The sequence below is a fragment of the Entelurus aequoreus genome, linkage group LG07 (assembly GCF_033978785.1).
Source record: "Entelurus aequoreus isolate RoL-2023_Sb linkage group LG07, RoL_Eaeq_v1.1, whole genome shotgun sequence".
Classification (NCBI taxonomy): Eukaryota; Metazoa; Chordata; class Actinopteri; order Syngnathiformes; family Syngnathidae; genus Entelurus; species Entelurus aequoreus.
In genome coordinates, this window is record NC_084737.1 from 66222568 (window position 1) to 66246351 (window position 23784).

The window sequence follows — 23784 nt, forward strand, 5'->3', positions numbered from 1 at the left end:
AAAATCTTGACATCTTTCGCCCTTTTTGATTTCCTCTTGAGGAACTCTCAAGAAACTTTTGTCCTTTTTGCGATTTGAACAGTTTCAACAACCTAAAACAACACAAGCATGGGGCATTTTTCTTCAAAATGACGGCCAGAACGCTTTGACAACAAACACTCGGTGGACCACCTCTTTGAGCCCCGCATAGTTAATGTGACGTCAGATGAATACAACCTATTAGAACTGGAAAACTTTGTTATTTTTTGCAAATATTAGCTAATTAGGAATTTGATGCCTACAACATGTTTCAATAAATCTAGCACAAGTGGCAAAAAAGACTGAAAAAGTTGAGGAATGCTTATCAAACACTTATTTGGAACATCCCACAGGTGAACAGGCTAATTGGGAACAGGTGGGTGCCATTATTGGGTATAAAAACAGCTTCCATGAAATGCTCAGTCATTCACAAACAAGGATGGGGCGAGGGTCACCACTTTGTGAACAAATGCGTGAGCAAATTGTCGAACAGTTTAAGAAAAACATTTCTCAACCAGCTATTGCAAGGAATTTAGAGATTTCACCTTCGAAGGTCTGTAATATCATCAAAAGTTTCAGAGAATCTGGTGAACTCACTGCACGTAAGCGATGATATTACAGACCTTCGATTCCTCAGGCGATACTGCATCAAAACGGGACATCAGTGTGTAAAGGATATCACCACATGGGCTCATTAACACTTCAGAAAACCACTGTCAGTAACTACAGTTCGTCTCTACAACTGTAAGTGCAAGTTAAAACTCTACTATGCAAACCCAAAGCCATTTATCAACAACCCACAGAAACGCCGCCGGCTTTGCTAGGCCCGAGCTCATCTGAGACGGACTGATGTAAAGTGGAAAAGTGTTCTGTGGTCTGACGTGTCCACATTTTAAATAGTTTTTGGAAACTGTGGACGTCGTGTGAGGAAAAAAAACATCCAGACTGTTATTGCCGCAAAGTTCAAAAGCCAGCATCTGTGATGGTATGGGGGTGTATTAGTGCCCACGGCATAAATAACCTACACATCTGTGAAGGCGCCATTAATGCTGAAGGGTACATACAGGTTTTGGAGCAACATATGTTGCCATCCAAGCAACGTTTTCATGGATGCCCCTGCTTATTTCAGCAAGACAATGCCAAGCCACGTGTTACAACAGTGTGGCTTCATAGTAAAAGAGTGTGCATACTAGACTGGCCTGCCTGTAGTCCAGACCTGTCTCCCACTGAAAATGTGTGGCGCATTATGAAGTGTAAAATACCACAACGGAGACCCCCGGACTGTTGAACAACTTAAGCTGTAGATCAAGAAAGAATGGGAAATAATTTCACCTGAAAAGCTTCAAAAATTGTTCTCCTCAGTTCCCAAACGTTTACTGAGTGTTGTTAAAAGGAAAGGCCATGTAACACAGTGGTAAAAATGCCACTGTACCAACTGTTTTGCAATGTGTTGCTGCCATTCATTTCTAAGTTAAGTTTCTCAGTTCGAACATTAAATATCTTGTCTTTGCAGTGTATTCAATTGAATATACGTTGAAAAGGATTTGCAAATCATTGTATTCTGTTTTTATTTACGAATTACGCGACGTGCCAACTTTACTGGTTTTGGGTTTTGTATATGACTGGCTACATTTAAATTGTACTTTGATAGGAAGCAAATATACATTCATTATATGTGCAGTCATTATATTTGTGTTACTTTGTGGTCATTTGTCATTCAGTAGAGGCATATTGTCTTAATTGAACTTTTACACAAATACTGAGACTTTAAGCAAATACTTTGCATCAGGAAAGTATTGACAGCACTGTTATGTTACAGCCTTATTCCAAGATGGAATAAGTCTGTTTGTCCTCGAAAATCTACACAAAATACCCCATTTATGACAATGTGATTATTTTTTAAAAGATAGAGAGAAAGATGAATGCAGCAATGTACAGATACATTCTGGATGAAAACCCACGCTTCCCATCCAACCTGATGAGGAATGGGCAAAGTGGAATGGGCCAAACTGCCCCCAGATAGGTGTGCCAAGCTTGAAGCATTGTATTCAATAAGACTTGAGTCTGTAATTGATGCCGAAGATGCATCAACAAAGTATTGAGCAAATGCTGTGATTTTTATTTTTGTTTTTAATAAATTTTCTTTTTTTTTTTCTTAAAAAAAAACTTTTTCACATTGTCGTTATGGGGTATTGTTTGTAGAATGTTGAGAACAAAAAGGAATGTATTCCATTTTGGAATAAGGCTGTAACATAACAAAATGTGGAATACTTTCCGGACGCAGTGTATTTTTTGACCCTTTGGTAAGCTACTTGTTGGAGACCCTTGATCAAGGCCCTGTTTACACCAAGGTTATCCAGGGTAAATCCCACTTAACCTTATCCGTGTCCACACACAACAATGCCACTGTTTAAGACCCCCGCCCCCTCCATCCGCCGGCGCAACGCGCACGTCATAGTCACCTCCAGTGTTGCTTTGTGTGCAAGTTCTTAAATGTAACTTATCTGAACAATATCCAGTGTTGTGGTATTTCAATTAACTGGAATCCAGTGCGCTGTGGGGCCCTATTGTAGTGAATCACACCTGAGCCATCATAAATTAATCAAATCTTTATTAGACACGTAAACAATGTGATAAAGAACATTTTACATCAAACAATCTCGGGATCTAGATATCTGGTCAGGACACTCCTCACTCTTTTGCCTTTACCTTCATTGTCCATTCCTTTTTGGTGACTTTATATTTTCTGGACCTAGACGTTGAGTCCGCGACATACAATAACAATAACTGATACAGTCTGCTTTGCCACTCCAAATGCATTCGCCGTTTTCCGTAGTCTTACCTCGACGGCCAGGTAATACAAAGCACATGCTACCTTTTTTATCACATCCACGGGAGCCCGCATTCTCGTTGTCTCTCCTTCGACAAATGGACAAAGTTTTTTGATAAGTAGAATCACAGCTGACCTGGACATTAGAAAGTTCTCTTGCCGTCTGAGAAGTGTTGTATCCGAAATAGCTGCAATCGCTTTCTCTTAAGGTATTCATGTGTGATTTCCACAAGCGTCTGTACATGTAGAACAGGGGTCGGCAACCCGCGGCTCCGGAGCCGCATGCGGCTCCTTGACCACTCTGATGCGGCTCAGCTACATACATGCCGACACCCCCGATTTTCCCAGGAGATTTATGGATCTCAGTGTCCCTTATAGATTACTCCCAGGGAAAGAATAATACTTTTTACACTCTAATTATTAAATTAAGGGCGTGCCCTAATTGCACTGCAGTAATTGTCCTCTATAGCATTTACATACAGCGTGCCAGTTCAGCCACATGTCGCATGTTGTTATTACTTGCGCACACAGGAGACAGCAAAGCATACTTACTCATCAGCCACACAGCTTACACTGACGGTAGCCGTATCAAACAACTTTAACATTGTTACGTTACAAATATGCGCCACACTGTGAACCTACACCAAAAAAGAATGAAAAACACATTTCTGGAGAACTTCCCACCGTAACACAACATAAACACAACACAACCATTACCCAGAATCCCATGCAACCCTAACTCTTCCGGTCTACATTATACACCCCCGCTACCACCAAATCCCCCCCACACATCAACCCCCCCCCCCCTCTCCGTGCGTTGGTTGAGCGGAAGAGTTAGGGCTGCATGGGATTCTGGGTATTGGTACCGTCAGTGTAAGATGTGTGCCTGCTGAGTTAGTACGCCTTGCTGTCACTTACGTGATTAAGCTGAAATTGCTTTCTACGTGTGGTCGAGCAGGTACACTGTTAGGGCAGACTGTAGAGGGCGCCAAATGCAGTGTCATCACGCTCTGATATTCGGGAGTCTCCCGGGAAAAATGAGAGGGTTGGCAAGTATGACGCTATCAAGCGCCATTCATTCAAAACTCGCGGGCTGCACTAACATATAATTTCCACATTAAAGTGCGTGCCGGTGCCGGTAACATAGCACAAAGCGTTTAAGCTTTGTATGCGGTGTTTTTCATTTAAAACATTTTTTTTTTGTGGCTCCCATTACTTTCTTTAATTTGTGAAACTTGCCAAAATGGCTCTTTGAGTGCTAAAGGTTGCCGACCCCTGATGTAGAAGAATGAAAAAACATGGGCATGTCTGATTGACTCGCCTCCATCTTTCCAGTGGTTAGCTCCGGTTGTTATGAAGCTGGCTGTGGCGTGTTCTTTCTGACGTCACTTCCTGTGTGGGGCGCGGCCTTTCTGGCGTCACTTCGTCTCCGAACTCAGTTTGTAAACGATCAATGAGTCCATACAAAGCTAAGAGCCGGAGATTCAAGAAATACACGGTGCACTTACCCGTGTAAAAAAAAATACTTACCTTAAACACTGGCTTAGTGTGGCTGAAACGTGGCTTAGGCTAAATAATTTCGCGTTTAAGGGGTTAAACCATAGGGATTGTCATAAAGAAATACAATCATGTGTACTTACAGCAGGGGTGTCCAAACTTTTTCCACTGAGGGCCGCACACGGAAAAATTAAAGCCTGCGGGGGCCATTTTGATAGTTTTCATTTTCAAATCATAACAAAATATATGGATTTTTTTTTTTTTTTTTACTTTTAGGGCTCCCGGGGACCATAAAGGGTCTAAGTCATTAAAATGTTAAAAACAAGTCAAATTATTTTTTTATTTTTTTTATTTAACGCTTACATAAATCTCTACAGTATATCAACTTTAGGTTGATATAAAATTTAAAAAAACAAAAAGGTTTTATGCCTTTTCTGTCAAGACAACTTTGTTTTTTTATAATAAAACTGAAATATGCAGTATTTCCCCCACTTCCCGAAACATTCAGAAAGCAATGTTTGATGTGAAATAATTAGAGCATTAAAAACATCAATAATGCGAGACACCATTGATATTAATTAATTGTTATTTTTGAGTAATCACAGTGAAAAGATAAATAAAATCCCATTAAATATATTTAGGATAAAAAAGGTGCGCCACTCAAAGTGATACATTTGTATTAGTTTTTTTTTACTTTCAACACTTAAGTTACGAGATCAACTTCAGATATATCTGTCAATTTTACGTTTGAACTATTATTTTGTTTGTTTTATGCTCTTTTGTCAAAGAAAACGTTGATGTTTTTGTATGACAACCACACAATATATGCAATATTTTTCACATAAAACATTTTAAAGTGAAATATTTGAAATAATTGGAGCCTTGAATAGGTCAATAATTCATTATAACATTGTTTTTTGAGGTTTTTTTTTAGCAATGGCAAAAAAAGAAAAATAAAGATAGACAAAAGAAAAAAACAGCCTGCATGGCAGCTTTGTGTCAACTTTGCAACTTTTTCTAGTTAGATTTCACCTCATTCTACTTTTTTTTAATGTTTATTTTTTATTTTTGCAATAGCATTTCCAGAATGTGTGGCGGGCCGGTAAACAATTAGCTGCGGGCCGCAAATGGCCCCCGGGCCGCACTTTGGACACCCCTGGCTTACGGACGGTTTCCCTGCAGACTGTATTGATCTATATAAGAGAAAGTCAAACACAAATAAAGAGAAAGTCAAACACAAATACAAATAGACGGAATAGAAATTGAAAGAGTAAATGAAACCAAATTTCTAGGTATAATGATTGATGATAAATTGAACTGGAAATCTCACGTAAAAAATATACAACATAAAGTAGCAAGAAACACGTCAATAATGAATAAAGCAAAACATGTTCTAGACAAAAAATCACTTCATAGTCTATACTGCTCACTAGTGTTACCATATCTGAGCTACTGTGTAGAAATATGGGGAAATAATTACAAAAGTACACTTCATTCATTAACGGTGTTACAAAAAAGATCAGTTAGAATAATACATAATGTTGGATATAGAGAACATACAAATCCTTTATTTATTGAATCAAAGATACTGAAATTCCACGACATAGTGAATTTGCAAACAGCTAAAATTATGCACAAAGCAAACTATAACCTGCTACCCAAGAATATACAACAATTCTTCTCAACAAAAGAGGAGAAATATAATCTTAGAGAAAAATGTAATTTAAAACATTTGTACGCACGTACAACACTTAAGACCTTCAGTATATCAGTATGTGGAATTAAATTATGGAATGGATTAAGCAAAGCAATCAAACAATGTACTAATATGATCCACTTCAAGAAACTCTTCAAACTTAAAGTGTTTACAAAGTACAAAGAAGAAGAACCATGACAAACATTTTCAATTTATTTCATCCATTCATTCATTCATTCTTAAAGTAATCTTACGTATCTCATCATATGAAATATGACTTTCTTCACCAATTATTATTATTAAATTCTTACTATTATTTATTTATTTATTTTTATTGTTATTACATATGGAGTTTATTGTGAAAAAATTGAGAACAGGAAGTGAATAAAAAAAAGTTTCAGCAACTGTTATGTAAAGAAAAGGGGTAGGATTAAATAAGCTCTGCTTCTTCCTACTCCTTTTCGAACATGTTGAAAAGAGAAACTGGAAATTGTGATGTATCATGTTGTATGCTTGCATGTTCGAAATAAACTCAAACTCATGGATGCAGAGTGCCTCAGGCCTCAGCAATCCATCTGATTTGATTTAAAATATTGATATATAATGTAGGAACCAGAAATCTTAATAACAGAAAGAAACAACCCTTTTGTGCGTATGAGTGTGAATGAGTGTGAATGGGGGAGGGAGGTTTTTTGGGTTGGTGCACTAATTGTAAGTGTATCTTGTGTTTTTTTATGTTGATTTAATAAAAAATAAAAAACTTTTTATTTTATTTTTATTTCTTGTGCGGCCCGGTACCAATCGATCCACGGACCGGTACCGGGCCGCGGCCCGGTGTTTGGGGATCACTGGGTTAAACGACTTAGTGTAGACATGGCCTAAAGATCCACCTGCAAGTGGACATGCAACTTTCCCACACAGGCTCTGTTAAACATGGTGCCTTTATTTTCTTCTCTCGGGCGTCGTCCCTCGCGTCCCCCCTTCTTTTTTGGAACGTCTCCCGCCGAGCCTCTACTGTTTAAATGGGCCAAGTCGAGACGCGGCGGCGAGTGCAAATCTTGTTTGGTCTGCGTCTGTGAACTTCAGCCCGACTCCACTCAAACAACACCGGCGTGAAAATGCAAAACACCCCCCCACCCCTAAAAAAAAGCTGCAAAATGCCGCTGCGTGATTACGCAAAAGCAACACAAAGTGCAGACGCCGTATGGAAGTTTTATTGTGTAAGATAACTAAGTCGAAATGGCTGCAGAATCACGCCGAGAGCGACAAATGATGAAAAAGTAGGCAGGGCGAGCGTTAATGATCCCCGCATGCATCATCACGTCCGCGCCCAGTGCGCGCAGCATGTCAGGTCTTAGCAGAGAGTGTGTGTGGGTGCGTGTGGGAGGTAGGAAGCTGTGGGGCTGGCGGAGAGCGCTGCCGCCACTGCGAGCGTCACACTGCTGAATGGGAATCTTCCCGGCAACTCCAGCAGACCGCCGTCTCACACGCGCGCCCCGCGTAAACCCAAGCGGCGCGTCTCCAAGTCCGGCTCGGGTCGACCCACGCTCGGATCGGACGCACCGTTTCCCCTCCGCGCTTGTTACCGACTCCACCGCCACAACATGCCCGCCATCAAGAAGGAGCGCCCGGACGGGGACGACATGGCTCTGGCCGCCTTCAAGCCGTCCGAATACCTGGCCCCTTTAAACGCCGTGGTGACCCCGCACCCGCCGCCTTACGAGCACATTCTGGCCCACCACCGCGCCTACTTGGGGCTCCACGACTCGGCGCTGCATCACCAGCACCTCCAGCACCCCACGGACGACTTGATGCTGGAGAGGTTCTCCTCCATACCGGACTTCCAGCCTTTCTTTGACAACGGGGAGCCGTGTATCGAGGTGGAATGCGGGGAAAACAAAGCGTTGCTTTATATTAACAAACTGTGTCAAGGCAGCAAAGGACCCTCCATTAAATATCGGGGCGAGTGGCTCACTCCCAACGAGTTCCAGTTTGTTAGTGGCAGGGAGACCGCCAAAGACTGGAAACGGAGTATTAGACACAAAGGTAAGCTTTATTGCGCATTAGATGACGGGAAAGCATTTTTCATCCACTTTGCAAGAGGAAGGAAGTGGGACATCCATCCATCCATTTTCTACCATAACTTTTATTCATTAAAGTTCTGAAAACAGTCATTTTATTCGTTGAAGTTAGAAAAATAGTAATTTTTTTCATTAAAGTTCTGAAAAAAGTCATTTATTTAGTTCTGAAAACAGTCATTTTATTTATTAAAGTTCTGAAAACATAAATTTAATTCATTAAAGTTCTGAAAACAGTATTTTTATTCATTAAAGTTCTGAAAACAGTCATTTAATTCATTAAAGTTCTGAAAACAGTCATTTTATTTAGTTCTGAAAACAGTCATTTTATTTATTAAAGTTCTGAAAACATAAATTTAATTCATTAAAGTTCTGAAAACAGTCATTTTATTCATTAAAGTTATGAAAACAGTAATTTTATTCATCAAAGTTCTGAAAACAGTAATTTTATTCATTAAAGTTCTGAAAACTAATTTAATTCATTGAAGTTCTGAAAACAGTAATTTAATTCATTAAAGTTCTGAAAACAGTCATTTTTCTCATTAAAGTTCTGAAAACAGAAATTGTATTCATTAAAGTTCTGAAAACAGTATTTTTATTCATTAAAGTTCTGAAAACAGAAATGTAAATAATTAAAGTTCTGAAAACAGTCATTTTATTCATTAAAGTTCTGAAAACAGTCATTTAATTCATTAAAGTTCTGAAAACAGTTATTTTATTCGTTAAAGTTCTGAAAAGAGAAATTTAATTCATTAAAGTTCTGAAAGCCGTCATTTTATTCATTAAAGTTCTGAAAACAGTAATTTTTATTCATTAAAGTTCTGAAAACAGTCATTTAATTAATTGAAAACAGTCATTTTATTCATTTAAGTTCTGAAAACAGAAATTGTATTCATTAAAGTTCTGAAAAGATGATTTTATTCATTAAAGTTCTGAAAACAGAATGTTATTCATTAAAGTTCTGTAAATAGAAATTGTATTCATTAAACTTCTTTAAACAGTAATTGTATTCATTAAGGTTCTGAAAAAAGTCATTTTATTCATTAAAGTTCTGAAAACAGTACATTTATTCATTAAAGTTCTGAAAACAGTAATTTAATTCACTAAAGTTCTGAAAACTGTCATTACATCCACTTTCATTAACTAGTGATATTTACAAGTAAAGTAAAGTTAAAGTACCAATGATAGTCACACTCACACTAGGTGTGGTGAGATTATCCTCTGCATTTGACCCATCACCCTCACTCCCTGGGAGGTGAGGGGAGTAGTGAGCAGCAGCGGTGGCCGCGCCACAAGTGCACTATTTCCTTCAACCAACACAACAAGGTGAGGTGAAACATGCTCACGTGGGGGTGGAGGGTGATGCCCCCCTCCCCCCCATCCCTGAGCCTAGCCAAAAGGTCTAAAGTCAGGGATGCTTCCGGACACATGCTGGGTACCTCACTGGACTCTGGACGTCACTGGAAAATAGGCAGTGATTACTTGATGGTGACCTGTAAGACAAAAACGTGACGCTACTCTAAAAGGAGGCGACGCCTGCTTGGGGTTCATGTGCTCCTGCGCTCGCTCACAGCTTGTCTTGTGTTTGTGTCGCAGGGAAAAGTCTCAAGACGCTCATGTCCAAGGGAATCTTACAGGTGCATCCTCCCATCTGCGACTGTCCCGGTTGTCGCATCTCATCACCAGTGGTAAGAATATTTGATCGTGTGTCACTTGTGGTGCAGACTTAGATGAGATTATTTGTTGTTGTTTGCGTCAAATGTAGAGAAGTTTCAACTTGTATGTGTTGTCTTTGGAGGGTTTGTACCAACAAGACATGTTTCTGACCTGGCTTTTCTTGCCACTGCTATGGCACTTAAACTGTATGAAGGATGTAACTCAGTACTGTGCAAAGTGGCAACGTTATCCATGAAGAAGACTCACATCATTTTTAATGTACGTGTCCAAGGTGTTGCATTCTGTAGTTTTGCCATTATGTTCCGTAAAAAATGACGCCTCTGCCGCCAATTACTGGACTGCGGTGTGTGTAGCTCCACCCAGAGCAGTTGGTAAGATCTGTTATTGTGGTATCTTTTACAACTTTTGGCAATGGAAATACAAACAAGACTGCAGTACAGACTGGTGGTTTTCAAAGTGTGGCACAATCACGGTTCCTCAGAGTACAGATGGTGCCTGTTCTTGAAGGGATGGTTACTTTTCACGTTTGAATCAATGCGGCACCAACTACCAGTAACTGGGAATTGGTACTGGTGCCAGTTTTCTGTACTTTTTTGTGTGTTTAATTGTGTTAAAAGATTTTGATTGTTTAAATACATTTCTATAATGTAACATTCAAAACAGAGCTGTGCTGTCAGTTGTTATTTAGTTTTCTTACACTTGTTTGTCTCATTTGGAAGTACTGTTCTGTATTGTATTATATAGTAGACTTTGCATGCAGTTGCAATTCCAAGGCGTTAGATTGCAGTGGTGTATAGACTGCATTGTGTTGCCTTAGCCAGGAAGTAGTCTTTGCCATTTAGTTGAATGTCTTGTCTTTTGTTAAGTCCTTTATACTTCATACTGCAAGTATTGTAATTAATACACACTAGCTGTTTGATTGTAACGTGCATCCTAGTTGTTGTTTTCATTACCAATTGTGGAGGGGTTGAAATCGCCATGTAAAATGGCTAATGCTAATCGGTAGCATGTCTATGGCAAATCCAGCTAGCACATTTTGTAAAGTGGAGCCCTACTGTACTTTTGAGTGCCTTCTTCTTGTCAGAGCCTTGCATTGTCATTTTAACCTCGCTAGCAAACACTTTTACGCAACTAAAGGCATTCCTCAAGGCATCCCTTTAAGTCTTCTACTTTTTGGCAGTTAGTTTTTTTTGTCTTGTGTTGTTTTGTTGCTGTAGCTTGTTTACTTCAGATGCAGCCAGTGGTCAACTTCTTTATTTATACTAGCGGTGTTCCTCAAGGTTCCATTTTCGGTCCTCTCTTTTTCATCTTTTGGGCTATTTTAACTGCTTGTGTTCCAAAAACTTGCAAGCGACACACATTTTCGCAGTAAGATTCTCAAAAACACTAGAGTGCTGCCATAGAGATGATCTTTGACTAGCTTTTGGGCATAAGGTCCTTAAAAATAGCAGAGGGCTCCTGTAATTGTGACCAAATAAATGGACCTAAATGGCATGTCTACTGAAGAGGACACTGGTTCTCAGGATTATACAAAATAAGACTTAAAAATTTAGTCAGACTTTCTGGAAATGTTGAATAGTCCCCTTGACGTCTTGTTTCCTGGCCAAATGCTTGAGCCGGAGCAGAGGCTGCAACTGGACAGGCCACATGTGCAACAAGGGTATCAAAATATGGTATCCTTTGATTTTATGTGAATCAGAACCTATTAGTTCTGACGGACTTTGGTTTCTACCGATAAAAGTACAGAATTTGGTACCCATCACCACTGCCCCACCACCTGAAAAAAGGACTTTGTAAAGTTTTCCTTTCATTGCACCATAGAAACAGCTGTTAATGTTGGTTTTGACATACAGTACATTATGTCAGCTTGGATTATAGCAGGATTAAAAAGGATGTTTTTCTTGATTTTTGGTGCCTTCCAATTCGAAAACCCCTATAGTGGAGCACCTAACCTAGTGGAATACAGTCATGGTCAAAAGTTTACATACACTTGTAAAGAGCATAATGTCATTGCTGTCTTGAGTTTCAAATCATTTCTACAAATCTTATTTGTGTGACCAAATCTGCTGGGTCAAAAGTATACATTAAGCAATGTTAATATTTGGTTATATGTCCCTTGGCAAGTTTCACTGCAATAAGGCGCTTTTGGTAGCCATCCACAAGCTTCTGGTCGAATATATGACCACTCCTCTTGACAAAATTGGTGCAGTTCAGCTAAATTTGTTGGTTTTATGGCATGGACTTGTTTCTTCAGAATTGTTCACACGTTTAAGTCAGGACTTTGGGAAGGCCATTCTAAAACCTTAATTGTAGCCTGATTTAGCCATTCCTTTACCACTTTTGACGTGTGTTTGGGGGTCATTGTCCTGTTGGAACACCCAACTGCGCCCAAGACCCAACCTCCGGGCTGATGATTTTAGGTTGTCCTGAAGAATTTGGAGGTATTTCTCCTTTTTCATTGTCCCATTTACTCTCTGTAAAGCACCAGTTCCATTGGCAGCAAAACAGGCCCAGAGCATAATACTACCACCACCATGCTTGACGGTAGACCTGGTGTTCCTGGGATTAAAGGCCTCACCTTTTCTCCTCCAAACATATTGCTGGGTATTGTGGCCAAACAGCTCAATTTTTGTTTCATCTGACCACAGAACTTTCCTCCAGAAGGTCTTATCTTTGTCCACGTGATGTCAGATGAAACATAAATGTATCTGTTTGGCCACAATACCCAGCAATATGTTTGGAGGAGAAAAGGTGAAGCCTTTAATCCCAGGAACACCATGTCTACCGTGGTAGTATTATGCTCTGGGCCTGTTTTGCTGCCAATGGAACTGGTGCTTTACAGAGAGTAAATGGGACAATGAAAAAGGAGGATTAACTCCAAATTCTTCAGGATAACCTAAAATCATCAGCCCGGAGGTTGGGTCTTGGGCGCAGTTGGGTGTTCCAACAGGAAAATGACCCCAAATACACGTCAAAAGTGGTAAAGGATTGGCTAAATCAGGCTAGAATTAAGGTTTTAGAATGGCCTTCCCAAAGTCCTGACTTAAACGTGTGGACAATGCTGAAGAAACAAGTCCATGTCAGAAAACCAACAAATTTAGCTGAACTGCACCAATTTTGTCAAGAGGACTGGTCAAAAATTCAACCATAAGCTTGTGGATGGCTACCAAAAGCGTCTTATTGCAGTGAAACTTGCCAGGGGACATGTAACCAAATATTAACATTACTGTATGTATACTTTTGACCCAGCAGATTTGGTCACATTTTCAGTAGACCCATAATAAATTCATAAAAGAACCAAACTTCATGAATGTTTTTTTGTGACCAACAAGTATGTGCTCCAATCACTCTATCACCAAAAAATAAGAGTTGTAGAAATGATTAGAAACTCAAGACAGCCATGACATTATGTTCTTTACAAGTGCATGTAAACTTTTGACCACGACTGTATTTAAAAAATCAGCGGTAGACATTCAATATCAGTGTTTCTGTTTTGGCCCAGTTGCACGATGGGAAAGTGCGTTTAACGAACGTTGTCTTTGTTTATAACCTTGCTAGTGCAGACCCAACAGGCACAGAGTGACACGTTTGACAGTCTTTATTATTATTTTTATTTTTTTTAAAGCATCAAGCGGACATTTATCCAGGTACAACAAGCTGCTTGATGTGTGTGTTTATGTGGATGTGTGTGCGTGAGACATTCACTGTTGGTCAGTAAGCCTCCTCACCTGGCTGGCTCACTGGGGGCATGACGCCAAACCTGCAGGCCTCGCAGGTGTGTCATGACTACGGCATCGGCTTTGCACGAGCGCCATCACCATCAGATATGTTCACACAGGTGCGCTGAGTCTGCGTGTGTGTGTGTGTGTGTGTGTGTGTATATTTTCATTACCACGGCGCGCATCTGCTGTCGCTCCCGAACCTTAATCTTGAGGGAAGGGTGTAAGAGGCTTAGCGAGCGACTCAGTGTGGCGACCACTGATTATTGTGTGTGAGACACGCCAGGCGAAGGCAGGTTAGATAAGTCGCAGGTGTTTGAGTGATGCAGGTAAACTGCTGACATTGCTCACACAACTCCACCAAGGACAATTATACAATTACACCTGGAGGAGGTAATGGCCGGAGAAAAACAGATGTGAAAGTCTTGCGGAGAACGTGTTCACATCCCCAGCGTGGGGTTATCGTCGAGTGACTTTTTGGCCTGTCGAGGCTCGTACTCTTTTCAACCTCAATTTGCAGACGTGATGGAGTCAAACTTTGTTGTTGACGTCAGCAGGAAGGCGAGAGCCCGGAGGTGGTTGTTGTTGTTGTTGTTGTTGTTGTTATGGCCCTCATTTCCTCGTCTGGCGGTGAAGCCAGAAGTTTAAACCCGGAGAGTGAATACCACCATGACGCCTTCGGACACACACACACACATACACACTTGCACGCACACACACACACTTGCACGCACACACAGGCTAAGAATGTCAGCAGTTTCACGCGAGGGCGGCGAGGGTGAGTCGGAGGAGGGACGTCAGCGAGGCTTCTGTGGCCTATGCTGGCGTCTCCCATCCCTAAACCCCCACCCCCACCCCCCCATCCCCCCGCCCCTCTGACTCCCCTCAGGGCATGGCAGCCCCGCGCCCCCCTCCACCCCGCCCCGCCCCCCTCCGTCGCTCCCTCCCTCCTTCGCTCATGCTCCCTCGCACACACAATATATGCCTGCCTACTGACACAAATTACCTCATGCAGACATTTATTTTGAAAGTTTGACAGCTGAACTTTAAGTGATCCCGTTTCGCTAAAGGCATGAGGCGAGCCGTCGTAAAAAAAAAAAGAAAAAAAAAATTTTTTTTTAAAAAGAAAAAAAAAAGAAAAGGTGCAGCTGTTTGGGAAGACGCTCCACCTGCCCGCTCAGATAATTTGCAGCGTCAGCATGAGCTCTTTGTCACGTTAGCACACAAACACTCGACAGTTAGTCATTAAAAGACGGCAGTGACGTCACGTGTTCACACTTGAATGACTGATGCTCGCGTATTAGATGCCTTTTATTCACTGATATATTTATAAAAGTTTGTTGCAGAAGTTGAATCCTGCCGCCCTAAATGTCCTTTTTGTTCATTTTGTATGTAAGCACGCCTCTCTGTGTGTGTGTGTGTGTGTGTGTGTGTCTGAGCCCAGGGTGGCTGCCTGATTAGCTAGCTGTGTGTGTGTGTGTGTGTGTGTGTGTGTGTGTATGTTTGTGTGTGTGTGTGTGTGTGCGCGCGTGTGTGTTTGCTCCTCCCGGGAGAGCTCGGCTTCCTCTGCTCTGTTATTTCAGCGGAACTGGCGGAGGATGGGAGGAAATTACAGTCGCCTCCTCTGGCTCATAAAGGCCCCCCCGCCCACCTCCACTCCAATCATGGGCCCCTGTTGCAAAGCGGAATTAAACCCACACGCTCACAAATATTTCGAAAGGCACAAACACACTCCCGCTTCAAAATAAAAGCCTCTCGTGGAGTCTCCAGGAGGCTGAGTATAGGAGTTGCTCTATGTTGTGTTTTGCATACGTGTTGCTGAAGCTATGCTGCCATGGCAACACCGGACTCGGCCATTGGCTCAGAAGTGTGGTCAGGTGGAGAGTGTTTGTGTGCTTTGAGACCGAGTGACGCTTCAAGGGATGTGCTCGCCGTTTTACGCACGCTAATGGAGATCAATAGCAGTTGCGCTGTGTCGGACATGTTGTGCACACACCTACTTCTTGTTTTCATTCAGTTCAGTAATGATTGTCTTTAATTGGCGTCTCATTTCTCAAAGAGGCTGTACTGGGTGCATGTAGCATGCATGAACAAACTGTGTCTGGGACTACGTTCACACTGCAGGCCCAAGACGCCCAAATCGGATTTTTTCGTAATCTGATTTTTTTTCCAGCCGATTGTTTGCACAACAGGAAAATGTGTTCTTTATCAAACTCCAGTAAAAACGGGCACGGGCCCCAATGGCCTCAATGTAACTTACATGCGCATTTCGATAAAGTGATAATAAATTGATTCCGTAAATGAACAAGGAAGTCGCTCTTACTACTACTACTTTGCAGAATAAAAGTTGCCTACCCTTAAAAATGGGTGTTTTTACGTAAATAAATGAAAGTAATATAATGGATATTTGGGAGGGTTGTAATTAGAGATGTCATTTATCGGCCGATAATATTGGCAGGCCGATATTATCGGCCGATAAATGCTTTAAAATGTAATATCGGAAATTATCGGTATCGTTTTTTAAATTTTTTTTATTAAATCAACATAAAAATTACAAGATACACTTACAATTAGTACACTAACCCAAAAAAACTCCCTCCCCTATTTACACTCATTCACACAAAAGTGTTGTTTCTTTCTGTTATTAATATTCTAGTTCCTACATTATATAACAATATATATCAATACAGTCTGCAAGGGATACAGTCCGTAAGCACACATGATTGTGCGTGCTGCTGGTCCACTAATAGTACTAACCTTTAACAGTTAATTTTACTCATTTTCATTAATTACTAGTTTCTATGTAACTGTTTTTATATTGTTTTACTTTCTTTTTTATTCAAGAAAATATTTGTAATTTATTTATCTTATTTTATTTTATACATTTTTTAAAAAAGGACCTTATCTTCCCCATACCTGGTTGTCCAAATTAGGCATAATAATGTGTTAATTCCACGACTGTATATAAAGCGGTATCGGTTGATATCGGTATCCTGATGGCTGCTGGTTAGCGCCTTGCATGGCAGCTCCCGCCATCAGTGTGTGAATGTGTGTGTGAATGGGTGAATGTGGAAATACTGTCAAAGTGCTTTGAGTACCTTTAAGGTAGAAAAGCCCTATACAAGTATAACCCATTTATCATTTATCATTTATCGGTTGATATCGGTGTCTGTAATTAAGAGTTGGACAATATGGGAATATCGGATATCGGCAAAAAGCCATTATCGGACATCCCGAGTTGTAATCTTTGTATGCCTATTACGGTAAGTAAAGGAGACATGGACACCAGCGTGGATCTACCTGAGCTTTAGTTTTCAACTGACGCAATGTACGTAACATATAAGCAAATTTGGCACTACCTGGCACGTCAATTATGTTCCTTCAACAATTGCTATTTCTTCGGAATAAAAATATATACATTTGTACATATATCTTCATTTATTACATTTAGCCTACCGTATTTTCCGGACTTTAAGGCGCACTTAAAATCATTTTTTTCCCCCAAAACTCGGTATGGTTATGGTATTTTTGTATTTATTTTTTGTCATAAAGAAATACAATCATGTGTACTTACGGACTGTATCCCTGCAGACTGTATTGATCTATATTGATATATAATGTATATACTGTGTTTTTTATGTTGATTTAATAAATAAATATATATATATATTTTTTTTAATTTCTTGTGCGGCCCGGTACCAATCGGTCCACGGACCGGTACCGGGCCTCGGCCCGGTGGTTGGGGACCACTGATGTAGACCACAAGGAAGTGTTTTCCATTTAGAAAAAAAAAAAAGAAATATGACTTCTTTAATGCGCCCTATAATCCGGTGCGCCTTTTTTGTATGAAAAAATATAAAAAAATAGACCATTCTTCGGCAGTGCGCCTTATAATCCGGTGCGCCCTATGGTCCGGAAAATACGGTACTATTTGTGCACTATCGACTAGTGATGCACCAAAAATTAGGCCGAAAACCGGATGTTGTGATGGAGTATCCACTTCCGCTGGCGGGCTGCGTCTCATCCTGCGCACACGAACGACGTAGCTCGGCCAAAGATGACGTAAAAGTTGCATTCGTTTAGACTGAAGTCACATTTGAAACAATCAGATTCCATTTGGATTCAGACTACCTCCTGATGTGGACTGAATCTGATGCGGAAAAGATCCGATTTGAAGCACTTTGGAGCTTTTAGACTGGCAGAAAATATCCGATCTGTGTCACTTAAGGGCAAAAAAATCGGATTTGGTTTGCGGTAGTGCTGTAACAATACCAATATTTTGGTACCGGTACGAAAATTATTTCGGTACTTTCTGGTGCTTTTCTAAATAAAGGGGACCACAAAAAAATGGCTTTATTGGCTTTATTTTAACAACAAGTCTTAGGGTACATTAAACATATGTTTCTTATTGCAGTTAAGTCCTTAAATAAAATAGTGAACATACAAGACCACTTGTCTTTTAGTAGTAAGTCAAAGGCTCCTAATTAGTCTGCTGACATATGCAGTAACATATTGTGTCATTTATCATTCTATTATTTTGTCAACATCATTAAGGACAAGTGGTAGAAAATGAATGATTAATCTACTTGTTCATTTACTGTTAATATCTGCTTACTTTCTCTTTTAACATGTTCTATCTACACTTATGTTAAAATGTAATAATCACTTATTCTTTTGTTGTTTGATACTTTACATTAGTTTTGGATGATACCACTAATTTGGGTATCAATCCGATACCAAGTAGTTACAGGATCATACATTGGTCATATTCAAAGTCCTCATGTGTCCAGGGACGTATTTCCTGAGTTTATAAACATAATATACATTAAAAAAAAACGAAAGAAGATGTTGTGATGCCAAAAAATATCGACGTAATCATAGTAGTATCGACTAGATACATGCCTGTACTTGATATCAATACAGTGGATGTTAGGTGTAGATCCACCAATGGCATTTGTTTACATTTTGACGGCGGTGAGCTACGGTGTGTAGTGACGCATGTTTAGCTATTCCCCGTCCTGCAGGGATGATACTTGTAAGAAACGTACTTTATTTGTCGCCATGGATACCAGGATTAGAGATTTAGAGGTAGCTAAAACGCTGCCGACGGCGGCTGGACGTTAGTCGCTGGCTAGCTAGCCATGTCTTAAAGCACCTCTTCCTGAGGGCGTGTCAGTGTTATAACTTCACCTTCATCGTTAGTTTTTAAGCCAAAATGCGTCCGTTCTCCCTTTTCTGTCTAGACACTGTGTCTGCTTGTCAGTACTCTGTGCTTGTGTGCCGCCGAACATGCTCCTCTGCTCGTAAAACCAGCAATGTCACAACGTGACTTAGGCGCGGTGGGGTGCGGGACCGGTACTTTTCAGAGACGGTTTAGTACCAAATATGATTCATTAGTATCGCGGTACTATACTAATACCGGTATACCATACAACCCTAGTGTGCAGTGTGAACAGGGTTTTCCCAACTCTTCTACAAATGACCTCACCCTTGACTGTTGCTGTGATGGACACTCCTGTCCCATCCAGCGTCATCCATCCATCAACATGCTCCGACATGCACAGGCCGGTTGGATGTAAAGGAATATAAGGAAGTGGAATCCACCGCTAATAGAAACCACACATGAGCCTATTGTGTTGATCATGATAGTGCCAGAAACTGCATATTGCAGGAACAACTTTTTGGATCATTATTGGCGATAAAAGGTGGCGGCAAGTCCGATAAAGAGTGGATTAATTAAATTGCTGGAAGATAAACGAGGGCGGCGTGAGTTTATCTCGGCTTCCTTCGCGCGACGTCACTGATGAGTCAAAATGATTGCATTCCATAGACGGTGGCGTGTGTGCGTGACTAAACCTCATCAAAGTGCTTGTTCAGGCCTCGAGGAGGTGTTGTTTGTTGCAATTTAATAGTACCCTGGCTCAGGTGTGTTTGTGGTACACAACCTTGGCCTCGCCTCCACTTCCGCCGACGCCGAGATCCAGTAGGAACCTGTCTGCAAAGCTCCCCTGCGGTGGTCTCGGCGGTCCAATCCAAACATGCAGGCAGCGGGAGAATGAGGGTGGAGGAGGGGGTGTGGGGGTGAGACAAGAGGGACAAGGGAGCGTGAGAGGCGTGTTGGCACGCTTGACTGCACCACCACTGACCTCCCAGCGCCGCTCCGCCACTCCGGCCCCCCCTCCTCTTCCCTCTGCCTCGCCGCCCTCTCGCCCTCTGTGCCCCCCCTCCCCCCACTCCCGTCACTGCAAACCCCCCTGCAGCAACTCTACCACGCTTCCCCCCCCTCTTTTGCCCTGTGCCGCTCCATTGGGCTGAAACTGCCGCTCGGCTCAGCGCGTGGGGGCCAAGAGTGCAGATGAATGTGTGTGCATGTGTGTGTGTGTGTGTGTGTGTTTCAGGAGGTGGGGGACTTGGTCGCATGCCTGCCCACCCAACGCTGTTTTCTCACTTTTTCTCCCTCCTTTCACAACAAGCCTCTGAAACCAGAAGCAACTTTTATCTCATATGCAGACATAGACGCTCACCCAATGACAACTACTGGCCGCCTAGGACGCTGCAACTTTTGCTCTTCTACTTTAGGAGCTTCATTGGTTCTGTGACCGAGCTCTTGACTCAAAACACTTGTATCTCAAATCAACGTTGCTAGTCAATGATTTGGTGCGTTTGCAAACAGCTAAAATGACGTACAAAGCAAACTACAACCTGCTACCCAAGAATGTACAACAGTTCTTCTCAACAAAAGAGGAGAAATATAACCTGAGAGGAAAATCTAATTTAAAATATGTGTATGCTCGTACAACACTTAAAACTTTTAGTATATCTGTATGTGGAATTAAATTATGGAACGGATTAACCAAAGAAATCAAACAAAGCACCAATATGATTCAGTTCAAGAGACTGTTCAAACTACAAGTGTTCACAAAGTACATAGAACAAGAATTATGATGAACATCTTGAACCCTTTTTTTTTCTTTTTCTTTGAGATAAAGATTATTTATGTATAAAAAATGTTTTTGCTTACAATGGTATATTATTTATTTATTATTTATTTGTTCACTGTTCTGTTACAAAGAATAAGAAAATTGGATAAAATTGCTATGAAAAGGGGTAGGATTAAATAAGCTCTGCTTCTTCCTACTCCTTTTTGGACGTGCTGCAATGAAACAACTGCAAATGTATGATGCATTACATTGCATCGTATGCATGTTCCAAATAAACTGAAACTGAACTGAACTAATTGCAATCAACTCAAATCAATTTAACTGGCGCTTGCCCCTCCAAGCCCCTAAAAAAAAAGCACCATTGTAAAATGTAAAATGCCTTTTAAAAAGAAAAACTAATTTCCAAGTTAGAAATATTGTATTAACAACAGTACAATGTCATTTAGTACAAACAACTTTTTGTTTGGTTTTTATGAAGTAATGTAATAACGTACAGCATTTACTACGGAGAACGGACTTCTACGGGATCTCATTCCGGCTGCTTTTCCGTCAAACACACCATCAGCAGCTTGTCAATATTTTCATTGATAAATGTCAGCCAGTTCGATATTATTTTAACATTCTTCGCTGGCGTTAAACTTATTCTGCTTCAGTGTGGTGCAGGCTAGCAGTGCTTGGCTAAGTTAGCTGGCTACAGGATACGCTGCGTCATGTTTTTGATGGTTTATTTCCTTAATTCAATAAACATCCACTTCTTCTTCTCAGCACTGTCCTTCACACTCGCTTGTTCTTCCTATGGTTGGAAAACAAAGTTATGTCCATTTCTAGCAATAAGCTAATGCTGGCAAGTAAGATCAGATGTTTTGGTTAACACTAACTCCAGGCGGGGATGCTTGCAACTCACATTTTTGCTTGAAACTTAAAGCATAACATTTAGCTGTGAGACAACTCTTATTTCAAAACTCTTTTAATTTGGGGTCCCACTGTACTTCTGCTCTTCTTGGGAATTGGTTAAGTTGTAATGTTTAGGCCAGTAAATTTCAAACTGTGGTACATCTGCAAAAGAATTACTTGATGAAAGTACAGTGTTTTATTTTCCTATATTCACACACAGTATTACTGTTCAAACTGTGTATAATGTTACAGTGGCCAAAAATGTAAAATATACTTGCTTTTTAACGGCGGTCATTATGGTGGTACTTGGAGGGCCACGTTTTTTCTGAGGTGGTACTTGGCGAAAATAGTTTGAGAACCTCTGGTTTAGGCTATTCGCAAGTTTAAATTACACAAACATTGTAAAATGGCCATGTTTGTTTGTTTTTTAGTTTCCAAAATTTCAAAATGATCCTTTAAGTCAGGGGTGTCCAAAGTGCGGCCCGGGGGCCATTTGCGGCCCGCAGCACGATTTTTATTGGCCCGCGACACATTCTATAGACAAACTAAACAGGTCCCAAATTACAACAAAAAACTCAATCAATCAAATTAGAACAAAAAAACGATGAAAAATTCAACGGGACCAAATTCCCTAAAAATGGGACCTGATAACCAAAATGACCGAAAACCTGAGCGTCTTACTGCATGAGGTCTTTGATGATTTCCGTGTGTCCTGTCATGATGAAAAAGTGTACAAACTTCTTGTGAGACATGATACGTTTTTGAGTGTACTAAAGCCTGCAAAAGCATTTCAGTTGACGGTATAATAGCAACATTAGCAAATACAAGCTTACTTAAGAGCACAGTTAACATAAATACAAATAAAATCATTATTAAAATAATCATGAATGATTTTATTGCTTTGTTATCTATAACACAAAGCTAAGATGTAGGAATGTTTTTCAAATGTTAGCAAATGTTCACCTACATTGTTTTGGTTTGAGTATTTTTCTTATACACTACCGTTCAAAAGTTTGGGGTCACATTGAAATGTCCTTATTTTTGAAGGAAAAGCACTGTACTTTTCAATGAAGATAACTTTAAACTAGTCTTAACTTTAAAGAAATACACTCTATACATTGCTAATGTGGTAAATGACTACTCTAGCTGCAAATGTCTGGTTTTTGGTGCAATATCTACATACGTGTATAGAGGCCCATTTCCAGCAACTATCACTCCAGTGTTCTAATGGTACAATGTGTTTGCTCATTGGCTCAGAAGGCTAATTGATGATTAGAAAACCCTTGTGCAATCATGTTCACGCATCTGAAAACAGTTTAGCTCGTTACAGAAGCTACAAAACTGACCTTCCTTTGAGCAGATTGAGTTTCTGGAGCATCACATTTGTGGGGTCAATTAAACGCTCAAAATGGCCAGAAAAAGAGAACTTTCATCTGAAACTCGACAGTCTATTCTTGTTCTTAGAAATGAAGGCTATTCCACAAAATTGTTTGGGTGACCCCAAACTTTTGAACGGTAGTGTACAAAATGTATAAAAGTGGCCCTAGCATCCTTCAATTTTTCTCTATGTGGCCCTCGCTGGAAAATGTTTGGACACCTCTGCTTTAAGTGGACCTGCAAAATGATGACTAAATATGCTGTAATATGCACGCCAGGTTAGTATTTGGCAATCCCACTTTGTGTAAATCTGTGTTTTTCTACCTTTTTTGAGCCAAGGCACATGTTTTTCATTGAAAAAATCCAGAGGCACACCACCAGCAGAAATCATAAAAAAATGAAACTCGGTAGACAATAAAAAGTCGTCGTCGCAATTGTTGGATAAGAATTCAAACCATAACCAACCCTGCATCACTATAGCTCTTGTCTCAAAGTAGGTGTACTGTCACGACCTGTCATGTCACGCCGTGACTTATTGAGTTTTTTGGTGTTTTCCTGTTGCAGTTTCATGTCTTCCTTTGAGCGCTATTCCCCGCACCTGCTTTGTTTTAACAATCAAGAACATTTAAGTTGTTGCTGGTTGCTATGTTTCCGGTTGGTCGTAAAAGTGTTCGTCATGTGTTTGTACCCTGCTCAAATCTCTCAGTAAAGTTATTCATTGGATTATACCTTTTGTTTTGAACTTTATTACACCTTGGAGCGCGGTTCATTGTTTTTCCTGCTTTCGGTATCTGCGCCTAATGACTGAGCTACGTGACGTCATTTCTTGTGATGTCCCACGGGGCATTTCTTGTCGGGACGGGATTCGTTCCCAGGGATTTGAATAAAGAACCAACTCTTTTTATTTACTATAGTGGTCTCGATAACGGGTACCGGTTCTCAAAAAGGGATTCGAGTCCGAGGACTCGGTTCTTTTCTTATCGAACAACCGGGAAAATCGGTTTCGAGTATCATTCCTACATGCTAAACGTTTACCAAACAATCTGTCACTCCTGAT

General features: G+C 40.6%; 1 protein-coding gene across 7 annotated transcripts in view; it reads left to right on the forward strand.

The window, feature by feature from the left end:
• Positions 1-23784, forward strand: part of samd11 (sterile alpha motif domain containing 11) — a 229877-nt gene that overhangs the window by 114579 nt on the left and 91514 nt on the right. For 4 of the 7 annotated variants that reach the window (XM_062054285.1, XM_062054283.1, XM_062054286.1 and 1 more), the window contains one exon: positions 9716-9807. The exons of 1 other annotated variant lie outside the window; for it this stretch is intronic. In XM_062054285.1, the coding sequence (XP_061910269.1) occupies positions 9716-9807 (92 nt within the window). Of the gene's footprint in view, positions 1-7403; positions 8088-9715; positions 9808-23784 lie in introns of those variants that run through there. 2 more of the 7 variants (XM_062054279.1, XM_062054281.1) reach the window with 1 other exon arrangement.